A 17701-nucleotide genomic window follows, 5' to 3' on the forward strand; every position below is an offset into this window, starting at 1 on the left:
TATGTTGGGAAGGGCTGGGAAACATCCACACCTGGTGGCTGTGTTCACCCACCTCTGGGGAGGGGCTGCCTCACTCTGATTGTCACAGTGCCTGGGGACACTTCCTGGGTTCACTTGGGAGCTGCAAAAAACAGGGATGTTGTCCGTCCTGTGTCTCATAAGGCAGATGCCCAGCCAAGAGGAATCGTTCCAGCCAAGGTGCCAGTGGTCCCCGTGTTGGGGGACACTAGGCGGGAGCCTGCAGTGGCCTTCCGTACCTGCTTCTTAGGCATAGGATGATGAGATTTGGAGAGCAAGGTCCTGATTTCTTTCTTTCTTTCTTTTTTTTCCTTTGGATTTCATTGAGGTCTTTGCCTTTCTGGTGACAAAAGCTAAGACTTCAGCCTGATCCAGTTTGTGTTATTATGTTCCTTGCTTTTTTACAAGGCAGAAAGTGGCTTCTTGGGCTTGTTTTGCTTCTTCTTTTTTCCTTTCCTTGTATGTCAGGTTTTCAAAGCTGTAGCCCGCTGGCTTGCCGGGCTGCGCTCTAGTAGAATAAATAAATAAATAAAAATAAACGCAGAGGGCCACTGAGAGCCAATGCTCATCTGCGCCCAGAGAGCCCATCCGAGGGAAAGCAGGCTGGCAGATGTGACAGGTCGTCTTATAAATCACCTTTGATGGTCGGGGTTGGCATATGGCCAGTGAGTGTCTTAATTACTGAATGGCTTTTATAGCCCCATTATTTATAACCACTTTCGGATAGCAGCTGGAAGACCACAGTGTGGGGTTAGGAAAATAGGAGCCTGGGAACACGAGGATCGCTTGTGCAGTTTGGAGACTGGAAATATCTGAAGATGGGCGTCGTCGGAAGGAAGAACTGACTCCCCTCAACGTTTTTGAAGCAGGGACACTAATTCTCCACTCCCTTTAAAAAACGAGAGCTGTGGGCAGTCCAGAGGGATGAATCTTCATGAGTTTAGATTTTTTTGTGGGGGGTACTGGGGATGGAACCCAGGGGCACTCAACCACTGAGCCCCATCCCCAGCCCTATTTTGTATTTTATTTAGAGACAGGGTCTCACTGAGTTGCTGAGGGCCTCATAAGTTGCTGAGGCTGGCTTGGAACTCGCGATCCTCCTGCCTCAGCCTCCTGAGCCTCTGGGATTACGGGTGTGTGCCACTGGACCCAGCATGAGTTAAGAATTTTGAACCTCATGGTTTGCAATGTAAGAAATAACTGGAGAACCCTGCCCTGAGCCATCTTCACCCAATAAATTCTCCTTCCCTTCCTCCCTCCCTCTCTCTTTCTTTCTTATTTGGGACCTCAGCTATTACTTGCAAACTTCTCTCTTTAAAAAAAAAAAAAATTGTAGATGGACACCATTTCTTTATTTTATTATTTATTTTTCTGTGGTGCTGAGGACTGAACCCAGGGCCTCCCACGTGCTAGGCGAGCGCTCTACCACGGAGCCCCAGCCCCAGCCCCACCCAGCCGTCCCTCTCTTTGGGTTTTGACTTTGAAACATATGGAGAGAGGGGCTCTGTGCAAACCGCAGACTCCTAAGGATGCTCTGCCCCTGAGAAACTGTCTTGCTCTTTTCAGATCCATCCAGTGATGGGAGGATCATTGGTCCCTGTTCTCAGAGTCCAGTCTACATCGAAGTGACGGGCTATGCGGTGACACTGCTCCTCTGAGATATGCCCATGTAGGTCAGAGCGCCTGGCACTCGGCCCCCGCCAACTGTTGCGTGCGTGATTTCAGACGGTGTTGGAATACGCTTTGCAACCCACATTATCTCTTCCTGTGGGAGGAATAAACTGGGGTGAGGCTGGGAGGGCAGGGGACAGCTGCCTTAATCATGGGGGGTGTTCAAGACTGGGGAAGGCTCAGGGGGTCTCCGTTACATGTGCATAAAGCAGATCTCAGAGGTCCCTCTTTCACCAGGAGCCTAAGCCCCACATTGTAAGACTCCTCTCCAGGGTGTTGGTTCCTGGGAAGGGACTCTGTTCACATGTGCGGGCATGTTCTCTAGACGTCCTGCTGCTCAGGTGTCACTTTCTCGGTTTCTTCTTATGGATGCTGCTGAGAAGGACCTTGGGACAACTTTATAATGTGGCATTTTAGAAGAGAAGCTGGGTTGGGCCTGGTGGTGCACACCCGTCGTCCAGCACCTCAGGAGGCTGAGGCAGGAGGATCGCAAGTTTGAAGCCAGCCTCAGCCCTGTGGCAAGATCCTCTACACCTTAGCGAGACCCTGTCTCAAAACAAGCTCTAAGAAGTGAACTGGGGAGGTGGCTCAGTGGGAGAGCACCCCCGGGCCCCATCCTCGGTAACACAAAGACCCACGCACGTACACACAGACACAGATCTTGGAGGAAGCTTTGTTTCCATATTGGGACGTTTTGCACACGTAGATGTTTTCTGGTTTCATAGTGAGTCGAACTGCTTTAGGGAAACAAGAGTGTGATCTTTGAGAACGTTGATTCTCACACTGAAGTTGAAAGAGTAGCATCAGGTGCACCCTCACTGAGATTCACCAGCGCTTCACATCTGGCCATACCCACCCACCCTGGTCCTGAGAACAGGATTTAGGGGGCATGGCACTTCATCCTGAAATACCCACGCATCACCCTCCAAAGATGGTGTTTTCCTACAAGCCGTGATACAGTCGCCGTATCTCAACACTCATTAGCATCATCTGACTCAGTCGGCTCTCAACACTGGATCAAATGCAGGGCGCTTAACCCCTGAGCCCCATCCCCAGCCCTTTCTATATTTTATTTAGAGACCGAGTCTCGCTCAGTGGCTTAGGGCCTCGCTGAGCGGCTGAGGCTGGCTTTGAACTTGTGATCCTCCTGAGCTGCTCGGATTACAGGCGTGCGCTGTGTTGTTTTTTAAATTCAGGATCCAGTGAAGCCAACGTACTGCGCTGTGGTGTTCCTTGCTAAAAGAATAACAATTTACTGAGCACCTACTATGTGCGAGACAGTGAGAGTTATCGCACCCAGCCTCACAGCTACCTGTTTAATCAGATAGTATCACTATTTCCTCTGGAGAGATTAGGGGAGCGAGGCTCAGAGGGGCTCAGCCACTTGCGGAAGGCCAGCCGGGGAGTATGGAGCCTGGATCTGAGCTAATCAAATCTGTTTGGGGACCCAGTGCTTTAAACTACATATTGCCGAGAGAAGCATATTCTGGAGGGACATTTATCATATCAACACATATCAACAAATTCCCACAACACCAGCTATGCTTTTGGAAAATCTTCCCAAAGCAGAAAACTTTAAAAAAAATTCTCTGCAAATGCCAGACCTCAAACACAAAAAGAATACGTATTGCTTTCTTAGGTTGAATGTCGATGCCTCCTGTCCTTCTCACTGTGGACCCCGGTAGAGTTCCTCCCTGTTAACAACACAGACAGTGCTGACCCCCAGCTGTACGTCCCACCTCTGGTGATTGCTTAGCTAGGTGAAGGACCACTCTCTGACCCTCAGTTTCTTCTTCTGTAACAGAGCACCAGCAGTAGAAGCAAGCCCACTAGGTTGGAGTGAAGAATGTGAAGTTAGTACTCTGTTCCATTTATGGAAAATGTCGACTGCCTTCTCTCAAGTCCAGCGGGTCCAGTGAGACTCTGACACAGTGTCTTCTCAAGAAGTCAGTCTTCCGAATCCCAGGGGCTCGGGAGGCTGAGGCGGGAGGATCATGAGTTCAAAACCAGCCTCAACAACTTAGCAAGGCCCCTAGCAATTCAGTCTCTAAATAAAATATGAAAAATGGCTGGAGATGTTGCTCAGTGCTTAAGTACCCTTGGGTTCAATTTCCAGTAACTCCCTTCCTCAAAAAAAAAAATTGTTCTTCCTGACGTCACGTCTTCAGATTCTACCCAGGGTCACAGTGTGGATATCAACTGCGGATTTTGTTGAAAACGCACAGCTGTTCACGAGGGTCCACACCAGCTCACGTCAGCTTTATTACTTTACCATCAGGGGGCCTGTTGTTTTTCCTCCCTCCTTTATCATTTCTCTTTTCCTCTTTCTGAACAGATGTTGATCCACTCTGAGTTTCCCTGGGATAAATATACAAAGCACAAAAGCTGTAAATAAGGAAAATAGAGAGATGATGGAATTTCCACCGAAGCGTGCGCTCCTTTCCATGCTTAATACGTCTCTCTTCTCACTGTGGGATGAGATTTGTTATAAAAAGATTCTCCAGGAGGAAGAGAATAGAGAAGGCAGGCGAGGAAATAATAAGACGGCCGATTTCCTGAAGTGCTAGCAAAATGTTTTGTGCGTGGCCATGGGGGGCATTCGATGGGGTTAGTGTTTCCATGAGCTGATACACCAGTCTGTCCCCCGCCTCTGCCTCACATCGCAGACCTAGCACGTTGCTTTTTCTTATTTATCCATTTTTAAAGTGCTAGAGCACAGCTCTTTTTGTTCCCTAGGAGAATGGGTGCGACCTCTGTGTGTCTGATGACTCCACCTGTCTGCAAAACCCAGTGCTCACGGTTGGGTTGTTTTTTAAACCAGGGATTGAACTTGGGGGCGCTTAACCACTGAGCCCCATCCCCAGCTCTTTTTATATTTTATTTAGAGACAGGGGTTCGCTCAGTGGCTTAGGGCCTCACTAGTTGCTGAGGCTGGCTTTGAACTTGAGATCCTCCTGCCTCAGCCTCCTGAGCTGCTGGGATGACAGGTGTGCACCATAGCTCCCAGCTTCTCAAATGTTTAAGTCTATTTGTTGTTCACCATGATGTAGATACACAGCTATGGTTTTAGGATTTGTGTGTATGTGTAAGTATACATTCACAGGACATAATCAATAAAATGTTAGTTGTACCACAAATGAGTTTACAGGTGATTTTACTTTGTTGGACTTTGGTTATTTTTCTCACCTGGTAATTAATTTCTATTTGTTATTGTGATAAAACACACAGGACATAAAATTGATTACTTTTAAGTATATAGTTCTTTGGCACAAGTGCATTTACAAGCTGGGCGAGGTGACACATGCCTGTAATCCCAGTGGCTCAGGAGGCTGAGGCGGGAGGACCTGGTGTTCAAAGCCAGCCTCAGCAAAAGCAAGGTGCTGAGCAACTCAGTGAGACCCTGTCTCTAAATAAATACCAAAAAGGGCTGGGGATGGGGCTCAATGGTTGAGCACCTCTGGGTCAATCCCAGGTACCTCTCCAAAAAGCATGCATTTACATTTATTGTACAGCGCTTCCCACCCACTGTTGATCTCCTGAACATTTCATCCTTCTCCCCACTCTGCACCCACTCCACAGGAGCTCCCCAATAGCTGATGTTACCTTTCCAGTGAGGGAGAAAAACCTTAGGAAAAATACGTTAGAAAGAAACAAGTAGCAAACGTCGTTTTCCCACAGAGCTCGCTTCAGTTAAGTTTGGGTTATAAATTTTAAAGACGATCAAACAAGCTCATCTGTTTTTCAGTTTCTAATTTTGTGTGTTTTTTTTAAACCCTACCTTATACAAGTCTACGGTGGTGAAGGGACACGTATTCTTTTGCTGGGATGACGGCACTGCAGGACAAACCATTTGTGTCACCCCAATAAATGGACTCCTCCTACAGCTGTGACCACGGTGGGGAAACTGGGTGTGAAAGCAGAATCACCTGGAAGCGTGGTCAGTGTGACTCTCTTTGGGCCAGTTTGTCTCAGCAGTGAGAATCGGGGGGGGGCCTTCAAGTGTCAGTTCTGATGGTGATGGACAGCAGCACTCTGCCTTCTGGACGCAGCCAAGAACACAGGAAGGAGAGGCTTTTGTCCCCTCAGTCACAAGGGATGGATTAAGAGGACTCCAAGCTGGTGCAGTGGCCCATGTCTGTCATCCCAGCAGCTCAGGAGGCTGAGGCAGGAGGATCGCGAGTCCCAAGCCAGCCTCAGCAACATAGTGAGGCCCTAAGCAACTCAGGGAGACCCTGTCTCTCAATAAAATAGAAAACAGAGCTGGGGATGGGGCTCAGTGGTTAAGCACTCATGGATTCAATCCCCAGTACCCAAAAGAAAAGACTCAAAGTGTTCTCTCTGGCAACTGGGTTTCTTCACCAAATGTACAAATTTGCTTTAAAAACAGTGAGGAGAGGAGTGAGGACTGTAGTGATATCTACAGCAATATAGCTTATCTGGGAAATAACTTGATTTTCTAAGAAAACCCTTTAAGTATATGTTAAAAATGGAATACTATTAAGACCTTGCCAATTAAAACTTAATTTAATTTCAATCGAACATAATTGAATTCTGTGAATTGATAAGAATTTTTAAAAAGCAGACACATTCTGCTGGAAATAAAAAGACAATTTCAGATCTATAGATGACCTAGAAATACAAAATAATGGCAAATCCAGATGAGTGTGAGCCCCCTCCTCCCCCATTTAAGTATAAAGTCACCGGGCAGCTGGCTCTGAGCCTCTGCCTTGAGAAGAGCCCTGTGCTTGCTGACCCGGGCTCCCTTTTCCATTCACAAAGCAAGTCTTGCATCTCAGACAAAGTGAAGATTCCCCGACAAACTCCGAGTCTCCCTATGTAGGATCTCACATGCTCACTGCCCTTGACAGTTAGGGAAAGGCTTATAGACCTGTCCTCTGGATAATGGGCAATTGATTTGAGATGAGATGCCCCAAAGTACAGGCTTCTTAATGGAATGCGAAGGTTGAGGCTCTGCGCGTTCAAATGTCATGGGACGCAGAGTTCATGCTAACTGGCCCCATGGTCAGCCTGCCCTGTACCCATTAGCAGAAGAGAGGGGTTTGGTGAGGTGATCATAAGCCCTCGCTAGCTTGGCTACTTGGAACCGAAGCTCAACTGTAACCCAAGAGCGCCTTCCAGTCTGGCCATCTGATTCATCCTGCTGCCTACCAGGCATGATCCCTAAGGATGTGTTAAATATGTTACATGTGGGGAAAGACACACTGTATCCCGAATCCATTTAACTTTGGGCTGAAGCAGGACCTCTGAGTATCACACACATCTCTTCTACTACTCACGCTCAAACCATAAGTGGCATTGTCTTCTCTTGCAAAGAACTGTAAACCTGCCAGGTGTGCCGTGGCGCACACCTGTCATTCCAGTGGCTCAGGAGGCTGAGGCAGGAGGATCTCGAGTTCAAAGCCAGCAACTGCGTGAGGCCCTGAGCAACTCAGTGAGACCCTGTCTCTAAATAAAATATGAAAAGGGCTGGGGATGGGGCTCAGTGGTTAAGCGCCCCTGGGTTCAATCCCTGGTACCAGAAATACTCCCCAGTTTTTGCTGGTATGTGGAAACTAAACCACAATATAAGGGAGCAGGGTGAGAAGAGAAGCTCAGCAGATTGGACAAAAGGAAAGAAAGGAAGGACCGGGGATAGGGGTAGGAAAGACAGTAGAATACATCGAACAGAATTTTCCTATGCACTCATATGAAATACCCAAGTAAACCCCGACCCTTGTGCCCACCCACAAGACTGGGGTCCTAATTGGAATAAGATAGATTCCCTGCTTGCATAATTCTATCAAAATGGATTCTATTGCCATGTATAACCAATCAAAATAAAATAAAAAGTAAATAAATAAATGTTTAAGGAGATGGAAAGGCTAATAACCCTCATTTGATCATTGCATATGGTATGCCTATTTCAAATAATTACCGTACACCATAATTATCTGTACTTATGTGTCAATGGGAAATAACCCTAAAAATGATGGGAGAAAAAGGACTGTTGTCTCTAAGAGGAATAGAGAACACTAAATTATAGGTAATGGGAATTTTGCTGGGCAACAGAGTTCTTCTACCGGTGCATTATAGTGTTATCATACTCTAATTCTATTTTTATGTATTTTTTTAGTTGTTGATGAACCTTTATTTAAATGTGGTGCTGAGAAGCGAACTGAGTGCCTCAGACATGCTAGGCAAATGCTCTACTACTGAGCCACAACCCCAGCCTCAGGGTTATTCTTTTAAGCAAATAAGGGTGCCTTATCCTGTGAGCTAGAATCACCAGGTGGGACTAGTGAACAGTGGTGAGTGACCAGTTGGTTTTCTTTCCTGAACTTCAGCCCCAGCAAAGAGCCTGGAATTTACTAAACACAAACTAAATGTGTTTGTTTGCTTTTTGGTACCAGGGATTGAACCCAGGGGTGCTTACCCACTGAGCCACATCCCCAGACCTTTATATTTTTTATTTAGAGACAGGGTCTCACTGAGTTGCTTAGGGCCTTGCTAAGTTGCTGTGGCTGGCTTTGAACTTGGGATCCTCCTGCCTCAGCCTCCCGAGCTGCCAGGGGAGGATTACAGGCTCATACCATCATGCCCAGCCACAAACTTAAATGTTTGCTAGCTGGTATTTATATTCCAAATCATTTAAACTCAAATATTGTTTTATTCATTTGTAGAAATGCTAGGAAGTTCCTTTCATCCAAATCTCCATAGACCTATGTTTTGTCTCTGGCTATTTCCGAGTCAACAGGATAGCTTGTTTTTGTTTTTTGGTACTGGGGATTGAAACCAGGGGTGCTTGGCCACTGAGCTACACTCCAAGCCCTTTTTTATACTTTATTTAGAGAGAGGGTTTCCCTGAGTTATTTAGGGCCTTGCTGAGTTGCTGAGGCTGGCTTTGGACTTCCTCCTGCCTCAGCCTCCTCAGCCCTGGGATGACAGGCGTGTGCCACCACGCCCAGTACCAGGATAGATTTTATGTTTTAAGCATTTTTCCCCCCAAACAGTACAGTTCATATGAGTTGGTTTTTGTTCTTTTCCTAATCACCTTAACAGTTGTTCACTTGATATTATAATAATTATATTTTTCCTTTTTCATTAAGTGCTTTCTTTTTGCCACGACCTATACAAATGTGCCATCCCACTAAGCCTCACAAGTCTTGTGATGCAGCTTGCTATGAGAAAAGTGAGGTTCAGAGGTCAAGTCCTGTGCTTGGGCTCACCGACACACACACCGTGTAGCCAGGATTCAGTGAGGCCTGGGTTAACTGGGGACTTTCACCTTCCTAATGGTCATTGAGAAAGAGGCATCTAGAACAGTGCCTAGCAGCAGTAGTCCTCCTGCCTGCCATTATGTGTGTGTGTTTTTGTTTTGTTTTGTTTTGTGTTGTGTGTATGTACGGTACTGGGGATTGAACCCAGGACCTTGTGCATATGAGGCAACATTCTGCCAACTGAGCTATATATCCCCAGCCCCTATGTGTATTCTTTGAAGTGGGCATGGTCACACAGACCAGTCATCCCAGCAACTTGGGAGGATGAGGCAGGAGGATTGCAAATTTGAGGCCAGCCTCAGCAATTGAACAAGACCCTCAGCAACTTAGTGAGCTCTTGTCACAAAATAAAAAAGTTATTGGGGATGTATCTCAGTGGTAAAGCACGCTTGGGTTCAACCCTCAGTACCAACACCCCAAAAAACTTATTCTGAAATTATTACAGAGTCACAGGATGTTGTAAAATACCACAAAGCTATTCAGTGTACCCCTTATCAAATATCTCCCATGATAATCTCCAGTGCTTCATAGAACTTATACCCTCATGCTTCTCTGCAGTTACTCTGTCTCAACTCCAGGAACACATGGAACTGTTTTTTTGTTGTTGTTGCAATAAATTAGTTTATCATATTCTGAAAATTTATAAGTAGACTCATTCCTTAATATGTTCTCTTTCATGTCTGACTTCTTTGCTTAACATTATATGCTCGGGATTTATCAGTATCATTGTATGTGTTAATAGTTCAGGTATTTTTTCTTTTTTCTTTTTGTACGGGGAGTTGAACTCAGGGACTCTTCATTTAGAGACAGGGTCTCACTGAGTTGCTCAGCACCTCACTTTTGCTGAGGCTGGCTTAGAACTCTCGATCCTCCTGCCTCAGCCTCCAGAGCTTCTGGGATGACAGGCATGTGCCACTGCACCGGGCTGTGTTTATTCTTTTAAAAATTCCTTTTGAAAAAAGGGAATCGGATAGTTTGTGGTATTCTACATGTTTCCTCCTACCACCAGCACATGAAGATCTAACCTAAGTGGTTATTATACAGATGAGGTGGGCTTGGTTCTCTCCAGACTTCTGCCTTTATTTATTTATTTGCTGTTACAAAAACACCATAGTAAATAATAGTAGAGATGTGAGCCCACTTTCCCAACCTTTCCTTAGGGTAAATTCCTACCAGCTGGATCCGGGGAGGAAGAACATTATGTCGCTTGGTAGTTACAGCCAGATAGTCTTCTTGGAGGCTTTGGCCACTCACTCTCCCTCTGAGCATGTAGATGTGGCACAGATTTTAAGCGGAATGTCCCAGATTCGGCTCTTTGATATTTTTGCCTTCATGGAGTCAGTCTGTGGGACGGGCCCCCCAAGTTAGCCTGTTTCCAGCTGTTCTTTCTTTCTGACATTCCCTCCTGTCCCTCCCCTGCAGAGGGAAACCTGTGCACAGGGATGACTGAGAGGGACGGGCCCTGGCATCTCTTCTCCAGGAAGACTTCTTGTTGACGGCCTCTGTTTTATCCATGTCCTGCAGGAGGGAGGCTCCACAAGGACCTGCGACATTTTCTCAATCAACGGTTCCAGAAAGGGTCCCCGGATCACGAGCTGCAGCAGACCATAAGAGATAACCTCTACCGCCACGCTGTGCCTTGTAAGTCGCCAGGCTTGGCATCTCACCTCAGGAGTGTGGGTGAAAAGTCAGGGGGATGCGTGGCAAGCTCGGCTCCTGAATGACACCAGGAGATCAAGCAAATCAGCATTGGACAGTGGGACAGCCGGCACAGGGTTACGGTGTGCCTGGACTTGGCCTTGACTGTGACACTTACTAGGTTGCTGTCCTGGGCAAATTGGATCCTTTGGGGGATTTTTGGTGGTGGTTGTTTTTTTTCTTTTTTGGTGCTGGGGATTGAACCCAGGGGTGCTTAACCACTAAGCCCCATCCCCAGCCCTTTTTATATTTAATTTAGTGACAGGGTCTCACTGAGTTGCTTAGAGCCTGCTAACTTGCTGAGGCTGGCTTTGAACTCGTGATCCTCCTGCCTCAGCCTCCTGAACTGCTGGAATCACAGGCCTGCGCCACCATGCTGGGCATTATCTATCTTTTGTAAAGTTCCCTTGTCAACTTGGTGGAGAAGACTTGTTAATAATACTAATTTCATGGATCTGTTAGGAGTGTTTTGGTCAGTGTTTTTGCTGTTATGACTAAAGGACCAACCAGAAGAGGAAGAAAAGTTTATTTGGGGGCTCAGAGTTTCAGAGATCTCAGTCCACAGACAGCAGGCTCCACTCCTCAGGGCTCAAGGGGAGGCAGGACATCATGGAGGAAGAGTGTGGTGGAGGGAAGCAGCTCACATGGTGATCAGGAAGCAGAGAGACTCCACTCTCCAGAGACAAAGAGAGACCCCAAAGCCACGCCCCCAATGCCCCCTGCTCCAGCCACACCCACCTGCCTCCAGCCACCACCCAGTTAATCCCATCAGGGGTCCATTCACTGGTTGGGTCAAGGCTCTCACAACCCAGTCATTTCTCCTCTGAACCTTCCTGCACTGCCTCACACGTGAGCCTTTGGAGGACACCTCACATCCAAACCAGAACAAGGAGTAAATGGGAGAGACCTGTGAAGCATTTTGTGAGGAGTTGGCGTGGCCTCCTTACTGATAGCCCTTGTTCTTATTAGGCCTGAGGCCCGTAGGCTGACTGGCCTACAGTGGGTCATCAGTGGGTGCCTGATGGCCTCTTGGTAAAGAGGGGACATTAATGGCTCACCCATCCTCCCTGGGCTGCTTCTCCATTCGGCCAAATTCACAACTTTGTAAATGAGTATATTTTCTGAAGAAATGGTTTCCACAAATTAAAAAGCTCAAATTCCAGAAACCATTAGATAAGACCAAATCTGAGGAGGCAAGATGAAGATGCAGGACAGAAGAGCTCTGAAGGCCAGACTCCTGTATTCAGGGAAGGCAGGTGGGCCACTGTCTGCCTGCCTGGTAGGTGATCGACAGCCAGTTGTCCTGAGGACCCTCTACCACGTCCTTATACAGGGGAGTTAGAACATGGATCCTGAGCAGCCCAGATTTGGACTGGAATAGCTGCACGTCTGCCCAGGACTCATGCAGTTATTTAATTTCAGTCAAATTTGAGGAGAGAATGATCCTAGTTTATTGCTTGAAATTTTTCTTTCTTGTATTGTTTAGGTCTTTAAAAGGTTGAAGCGTCTGTTCTTAGAGATATAATTTTAACTCCCCCTTGAAAATGGAATAAATCAGTGTTTAAGTTACCCTGCTTTTTTTTTTTTTTTTTTTTTTTTTGGTACTGGGGATTGAACCCAGGAGTGCTCAATCACTGAGCCCCATCCCCAGCCTTTTTTCATGTTTTATTTAGAGACAGGTTCTCACTGAGTTGCTTAGGGCCTGCAAAATCGCTGAGGCTGCCTTTGAACTCACCATCCTCCTACCTCAGCCTCTTGAGCCATATAAATGGTTTTCTTAAAATGTTTTTTTTTTTTTTTTGCAAGAGTGCTAATGTTTGCTGATTGTAAAAATAACAAATGGAACTAATTTAAGGCTTTCTGTGCATTTGCAAAGACTTAGTAAGTTAAGACTGGGACCTCAGAGATGGGTTTCCAGAGCAGCCACCTGCCCTCCACTTTGCTAACAACCCTGAGGCTCTCAGGAGAGAGGGATCCTGCAGGTAGCTCGGCACAAGGCCCTGAGGTGGCCTCTTTGCACAGAGTGGCAGAGCTGTGTCTGACAGAAACATGTGATAACATGTTGATATGAACCCAGGGCCCTCGGTTCTTCAAGTCTTCCAGCCTTGGATTTGAAAAGTGATCCCAATGTTATATTCATGATAATTCCATTTATTGGGATTAATGATGATTCCTAATCATAATTACATGGGTAGTAATTGTCATTCCATTTTCATTGATTAAGCAACCAAGGCACTAAAGTAAATAAGTAAGAAAAAGGCCAGGTGTGATGGTGGTGGTGTGACCCTGCAATCCCAGGGACTGGGGAGGCTGAGACAAGAGGATTGCAAGTTCAAGGCCAGACTCAGCAATTCAGCGAGACCCTGTCTCAAATTAAAAATAAATAAGTAAATAAATAAAAAGGGCTGGGGATGTGGCTCAGTGGTTAAGTGCCCTTGGGTTCCATCCCCAGTCCAATAAATAAATAAATAAATATCTAAAGAAAAAAGTTTCTGGGTGACCGGGATTTGAGGTGTCTGGAGTCCAGCATTGGTCTGCCTCTGGCCCACAGCCAGGTTTTACTTCTATACTAACCCTGTGAAGGTGGTGACCTTTGGCACCCATTTTACAGGTGAAGCAATCGTCCCAGGAAAATTCCATGACCAGGAAGTCGCCGGTGTGGGTCTTTTTGGACGCTTAAGTGATCTTGGGCCGGTCGCCTCGCTGTCCCATGGTGCTTCAGGTTGAATGCCCTTTGCAGCCTTCAGTAATCGCAGACTCATGATTGTTCTCTGTCTGATTTGTCCCCTACTTAGATTCCAATTTAAGAAATGGGGATGAAGCAGATGAGCACACCATTTCTTGATGCATCTGTGGGGTTACCATGGTTACATGTTGGCATGCTTTCCCATTTAGTTTTTATTTTTTTCCCCACTGATTTATTGGACCTGACTTGGAGCTAAACGGCTTGATTTTTTTTCTTTTTTCTTTTTTTTTTTTAGCTTACCACTATGTAGAATTGGGGGCCCAAATGACCTCAGTCTTTGGAAAAAACAGTGCAAAAACATCATGTTGGTCTCGGCTTAGGTAAAAGCCCTCGGTGTGGATGTGGTGTTTGTAGGAAGCCAGGAAATCTGGCATTTGGAAAGCGGAAATGGTGTTCCCACCACAAGAGGAAACAAGGACCGATTCATTTTATGTTTCCTCCATAAAGTGGGGAGGAGATTCAGCGGAGGTCTGTTTCGGGGGCTGGTGTGCCTTTTAGCAGGCGTGGGCGAGGGGGAACTGGGGTTCTGTTCCAGGCGGGGAGAACTCTGGCTACACGTGTTTGTTTTGAGTGTTTGGTGCTTGTGACTAGGAGAGCAGAGCTCAGTCCCAACCTGTTGCCTCAGGGAGAGGAAGCCCTGAATTTGGGGGATGGAGCCTCCTGGTTATGTGGTACCTGCGCTGCAGGAGGCCGGTTCCCGACACCCATACATTCCAGAGCTTCCTGCCTCTGACACCCAGTGATTTCGGTGTTGGAGAAAAGGAAGACCTCATGAACAGGTGCTTGTTAGTGGTGGTGAGATTTCTTTTCCTCTAAGCCGGGCACAGTGGTGCCCGCCTGTCATCCCAGCGGCTCGGGAGGCTGAGGCAGGAGGATCTCAAGTTCAAAGCCAGCCTCAGCAACTTAGCAAGGCCCTAAGCAACTCAGTGAGACCCTGTCTCTAAATAAAGTACAGAATAGGGCTGGGGATGGGGCTCAGTGGTTAAGCATTCCTGGGTTCAATCCCCAGTACCAATATATATATGGTTTTTTCATCTATATTTTAGAGGACGTATGGGCCCCTAGACAGGAAGAAATAAAGCTCCTTTATTCATAAATTGTTTTATTTTCATCATGTGCATCCTGACGGACTTCCCCACACAGAATTCAGTTTTATCCTCATTCCTTGACACAGATGAGGCAGGAAACAGTCTTCTTTTGCAGATTCAAAGATGCAGCGACCCAACTTGACTTCCTCCAATCCCCACCGCTCCCAAATGCCACATTACTCACTTCGCACCCTCTGCTGTTTGTATTTTTTTGATTTCTAACAGCTTTGATGAGATGTGATTCACAGACCATGAAATCCACCCAGTGCAAGTTGCACCCGGCACTGTTTTGGGGGTTTATTATTATTCTCCAATTCCCTTTTATTCTTCCCTTCATTTGAGAACTTTTATTATTTCTACATTATGAAAAAGGTCATCTTGGTAGAAATTTAATTCTAATGACCACTGAAAATCACCGCCAATTTTTTTTTTTTTTTTTTTTTTTAAGAGAAACGAGAAACAGTTGCAGAATGAGTTCAAAGTTTAGGCGTGAAGTTGAAGGGCTCTTCTGCCAGCTCTGTGACCTGGTACAGTCATGGAACCTCTGCAAGGCTCATGTATTGTTCAGTAAAATGGAAATAGTGGTCCCAGCTCAACTGTTGTGTCTCCAGTTACACACTGAATCCCTATGGAGTAGCTCTCATGAAAGGAAACAGGATTGGAGTGGCTAACATCTGGCCTATTAGGTGACCCCCTAGGTCACACAGCAAGTAGCAGAGTTAGGGTTTGATTGGGTCTCCCAAGTTGGGCGTAGTTAACTATCGCCTGATTAGAGTCATATAGAAATAGACCACTGAGTGAAAATAAAAAGGAAAGACACGTCTGCTGACCTTAGGGTCTCCTCGGTTGTGTAAAAGGATGGGCGTTTGTGTCTTAGGGGTGGAGTAGTGTCATTCATCAGACTCAGGATGTGCAGCTCACAGCACGTCTCCTTATAACAGGCGGCACACACCTGTCATCCCAGCAGCTGGGGAGGCTGAGGCAGGAGGATCGCTTCAACAACTTAGCGAGGCCCTAAGCAACTCAGGGAGACCCTGTCTGTAAATAAAATGCAAAATAGGGCCGGGGATGGGGCTCAGTGGTCGAGTGTCCCTGAGTTCAATCCCTGGTGCCAAATAAATAAATAAATAGGTAGATAGAAAGATTAATAACTGGCTTGCTTTACTTCCTCCGATTTCCCAACCTTCCTATCTGAGCAATACCCAGACTTCTTTTAAGTGTTAGCCCAGATTTTGCTTTCTCTGCCCAGTCCCCATGGTTGGACCAGCCACCCTCCTGCCACTCCCAGATCCACCTTAATACATGTCCGCTGCCTGCTGCCAGTCCTCTCAGAATCTAACTTCAGTGAGTCCAGCATTGTATCTGCCTCAGTGGCCAATGTACCTAGCTTGGTGCCTGCCCTGTAGTTGGGAAAAAACGATGTGCCTTGTTTTGTGTATTTGCTGGTACTTACTCTCTGGGGAAAACTTCGGAGCTACTTTTGCACAGACTCTTGGGATAAAGGGCAGCTCAGAGACTTGAGCCCCAGAAAGGGTCATGGAAGGCAGATAAGAATTTCACTGATGGCCGGGCTCCGGAGGCTGAGGCAGGAGGATTGTGAGTTCAAAGCCAGCCTCACAAAAAGGAGGCTCTCAGCAACTCAGCGAGACCCTGTCTCTAAAAAAAATTTAAAAATAGGGCTGAGGATGTGGCTCAGTGGTTGAGTGTCCCCAAGTGTCATCCTGGGTACCCCGAAAAAAATAAAAAAAACGTTTTACAAAAAGAACTTCACTGATGACTTGCCGGTTCTCCAACCCCAGAGCAGAGATGCCCAGGCTCCCGTGAACTTGGAGGTGGAGTGCTCATTCAGAGCGCCTAGTTACAGTCTAGGTACCCCTGCTCCTCCCTGTTTTAGGACTTGTTGTCCTCGTTGATACGACGGCGCCTGCGATTGTCGCTTTGGAAGGGCTGCTTTTCCCATGAAGGTGAATGCTTGGCCTGACAGGGCTTGTCATGGCCGGTGCCGGTGCTGGTTCTCGGAACCCAGAGCATCACCCCGCTCCTGCCTGGTGCGGAGGAAAGGGGAGGCCGGTCTCGCTCTGCAGGGTGACACTTTGTTGATCCAGATTCCCCCTGACACTGGGACCCTGGTCACCTATCTAAGAGGCATATCGATCGTGGACTTAAAAAGTAAGTCTACAAAAGCATTAAACGTGTTTGATCTGCCAGGCGATTCCAATCTAACGTGGTGAACAGGCGATCGTGGTCTTCATTTATAAAAGAGGCACTGGATTCGGGCAGGCAGCGTAGCCTCCGCTAACATTTGGCCTCGTTCATCGTTGAGAGTGGGGCGGTGATTACCTCGGAGGCTCTCTGAACCTCGGGTTTTGTCTCATGCACAGTTATGTCAACATGGCTCCCCAGACATCAGCTCATTCTGCCACCGTCTTTAACAATCCCCGCGGATAACCTAAACTAGACCTTTGATCACCAAGATGCGGGGGTGAAGAACCAGACGTTGGGGGCCTGCTGTGTGATGGCACGTGTTTCTCTGTGCTCAGTTGTGCTGGGCGCTGGTGGGATGCCTGTGGTCCTAAGTCATGAACTAGAGTCCTGCGGGCCCTCGGAAGACTGATCCGGGGAGGACTTCCCCAGTGTGGCCAGAGTCAGTACTGTCTAAAATCAGAAGGAGCTTGCAGCCCAGCACGGTGAGGCACACCTGTCATTCCAGTAGCTCAGGAGGCTGAGGCAGGAGGATCGCAGGTTCAAAGCCAGCCTTAGCAACTTAGCGAGGCCTTCAGCAACTTAGTGAGACCCTGTCTCTAAATAAAATATAAAAAGGGCTGGGGGTGTGGCTCAGTGGTAAAGCACCCCTGGGTTCAATCCCAGTACCAAAAAAAAAAAAAGAAGGCTGACTGACATCTTTACCTGTGGCATATCCTGCCCCTTGGTTACAAGGTGGTATTATTCCAGTCCAGATCAGTGACTTCTGATACTCCATCTTATTTACCTTTTTCATTTCTTTTTCACATCTTGCGTATTTTTTCAGTCTTTCTCCTTTAAGACTCTCTAGATTGATTTTTAATTTTTTCGTTAAATCTAGTCTACATTAGACAGTCACCTGTCATTTATCACTGAGCCAGTGGTGTCTAAGCAGTGCGCAAGAACAACATCTTAATTCTGCTAACAATGCAACTGGCATCCTATATGAGGTAAAGGGGGAC

At 46.9% G+C, this 17701-nt stretch overlaps 1 protein-coding gene across 9 annotated transcripts in view; it reads left to right on the forward strand.

Annotated features, from left to right (window-relative positions):
* Window positions 1-17701, forward strand: part of Magi1 (membrane associated guanylate kinase, WW and PDZ domain containing 1) — a 594817-nt gene that overhangs the window by 343017 nt on the left and 234099 nt on the right. For all 9 annotated transcript variants that reach the window (XM_077109100.1, XM_077109101.1, XM_077109102.1 and 6 more), the window contains exon 2: window positions 10491-10607. In XM_077109100.1, the coding sequence (XP_076965215.1) occupies window positions 10491-10607 (117 nt within the window). The remainder of the gene's footprint in view (window positions 1-10490; window positions 10608-17701) is intronic.

Source organism: Callospermophilus lateralis, chromosome 1 (genome assembly GCF_048772815.1).
Source record: "Callospermophilus lateralis isolate mCalLat2 chromosome 1, mCalLat2.hap1, whole genome shotgun sequence".
Taxonomy (NCBI): Eukaryota; Metazoa; Chordata; class Mammalia; order Rodentia; family Sciuridae; genus Callospermophilus; species Callospermophilus lateralis.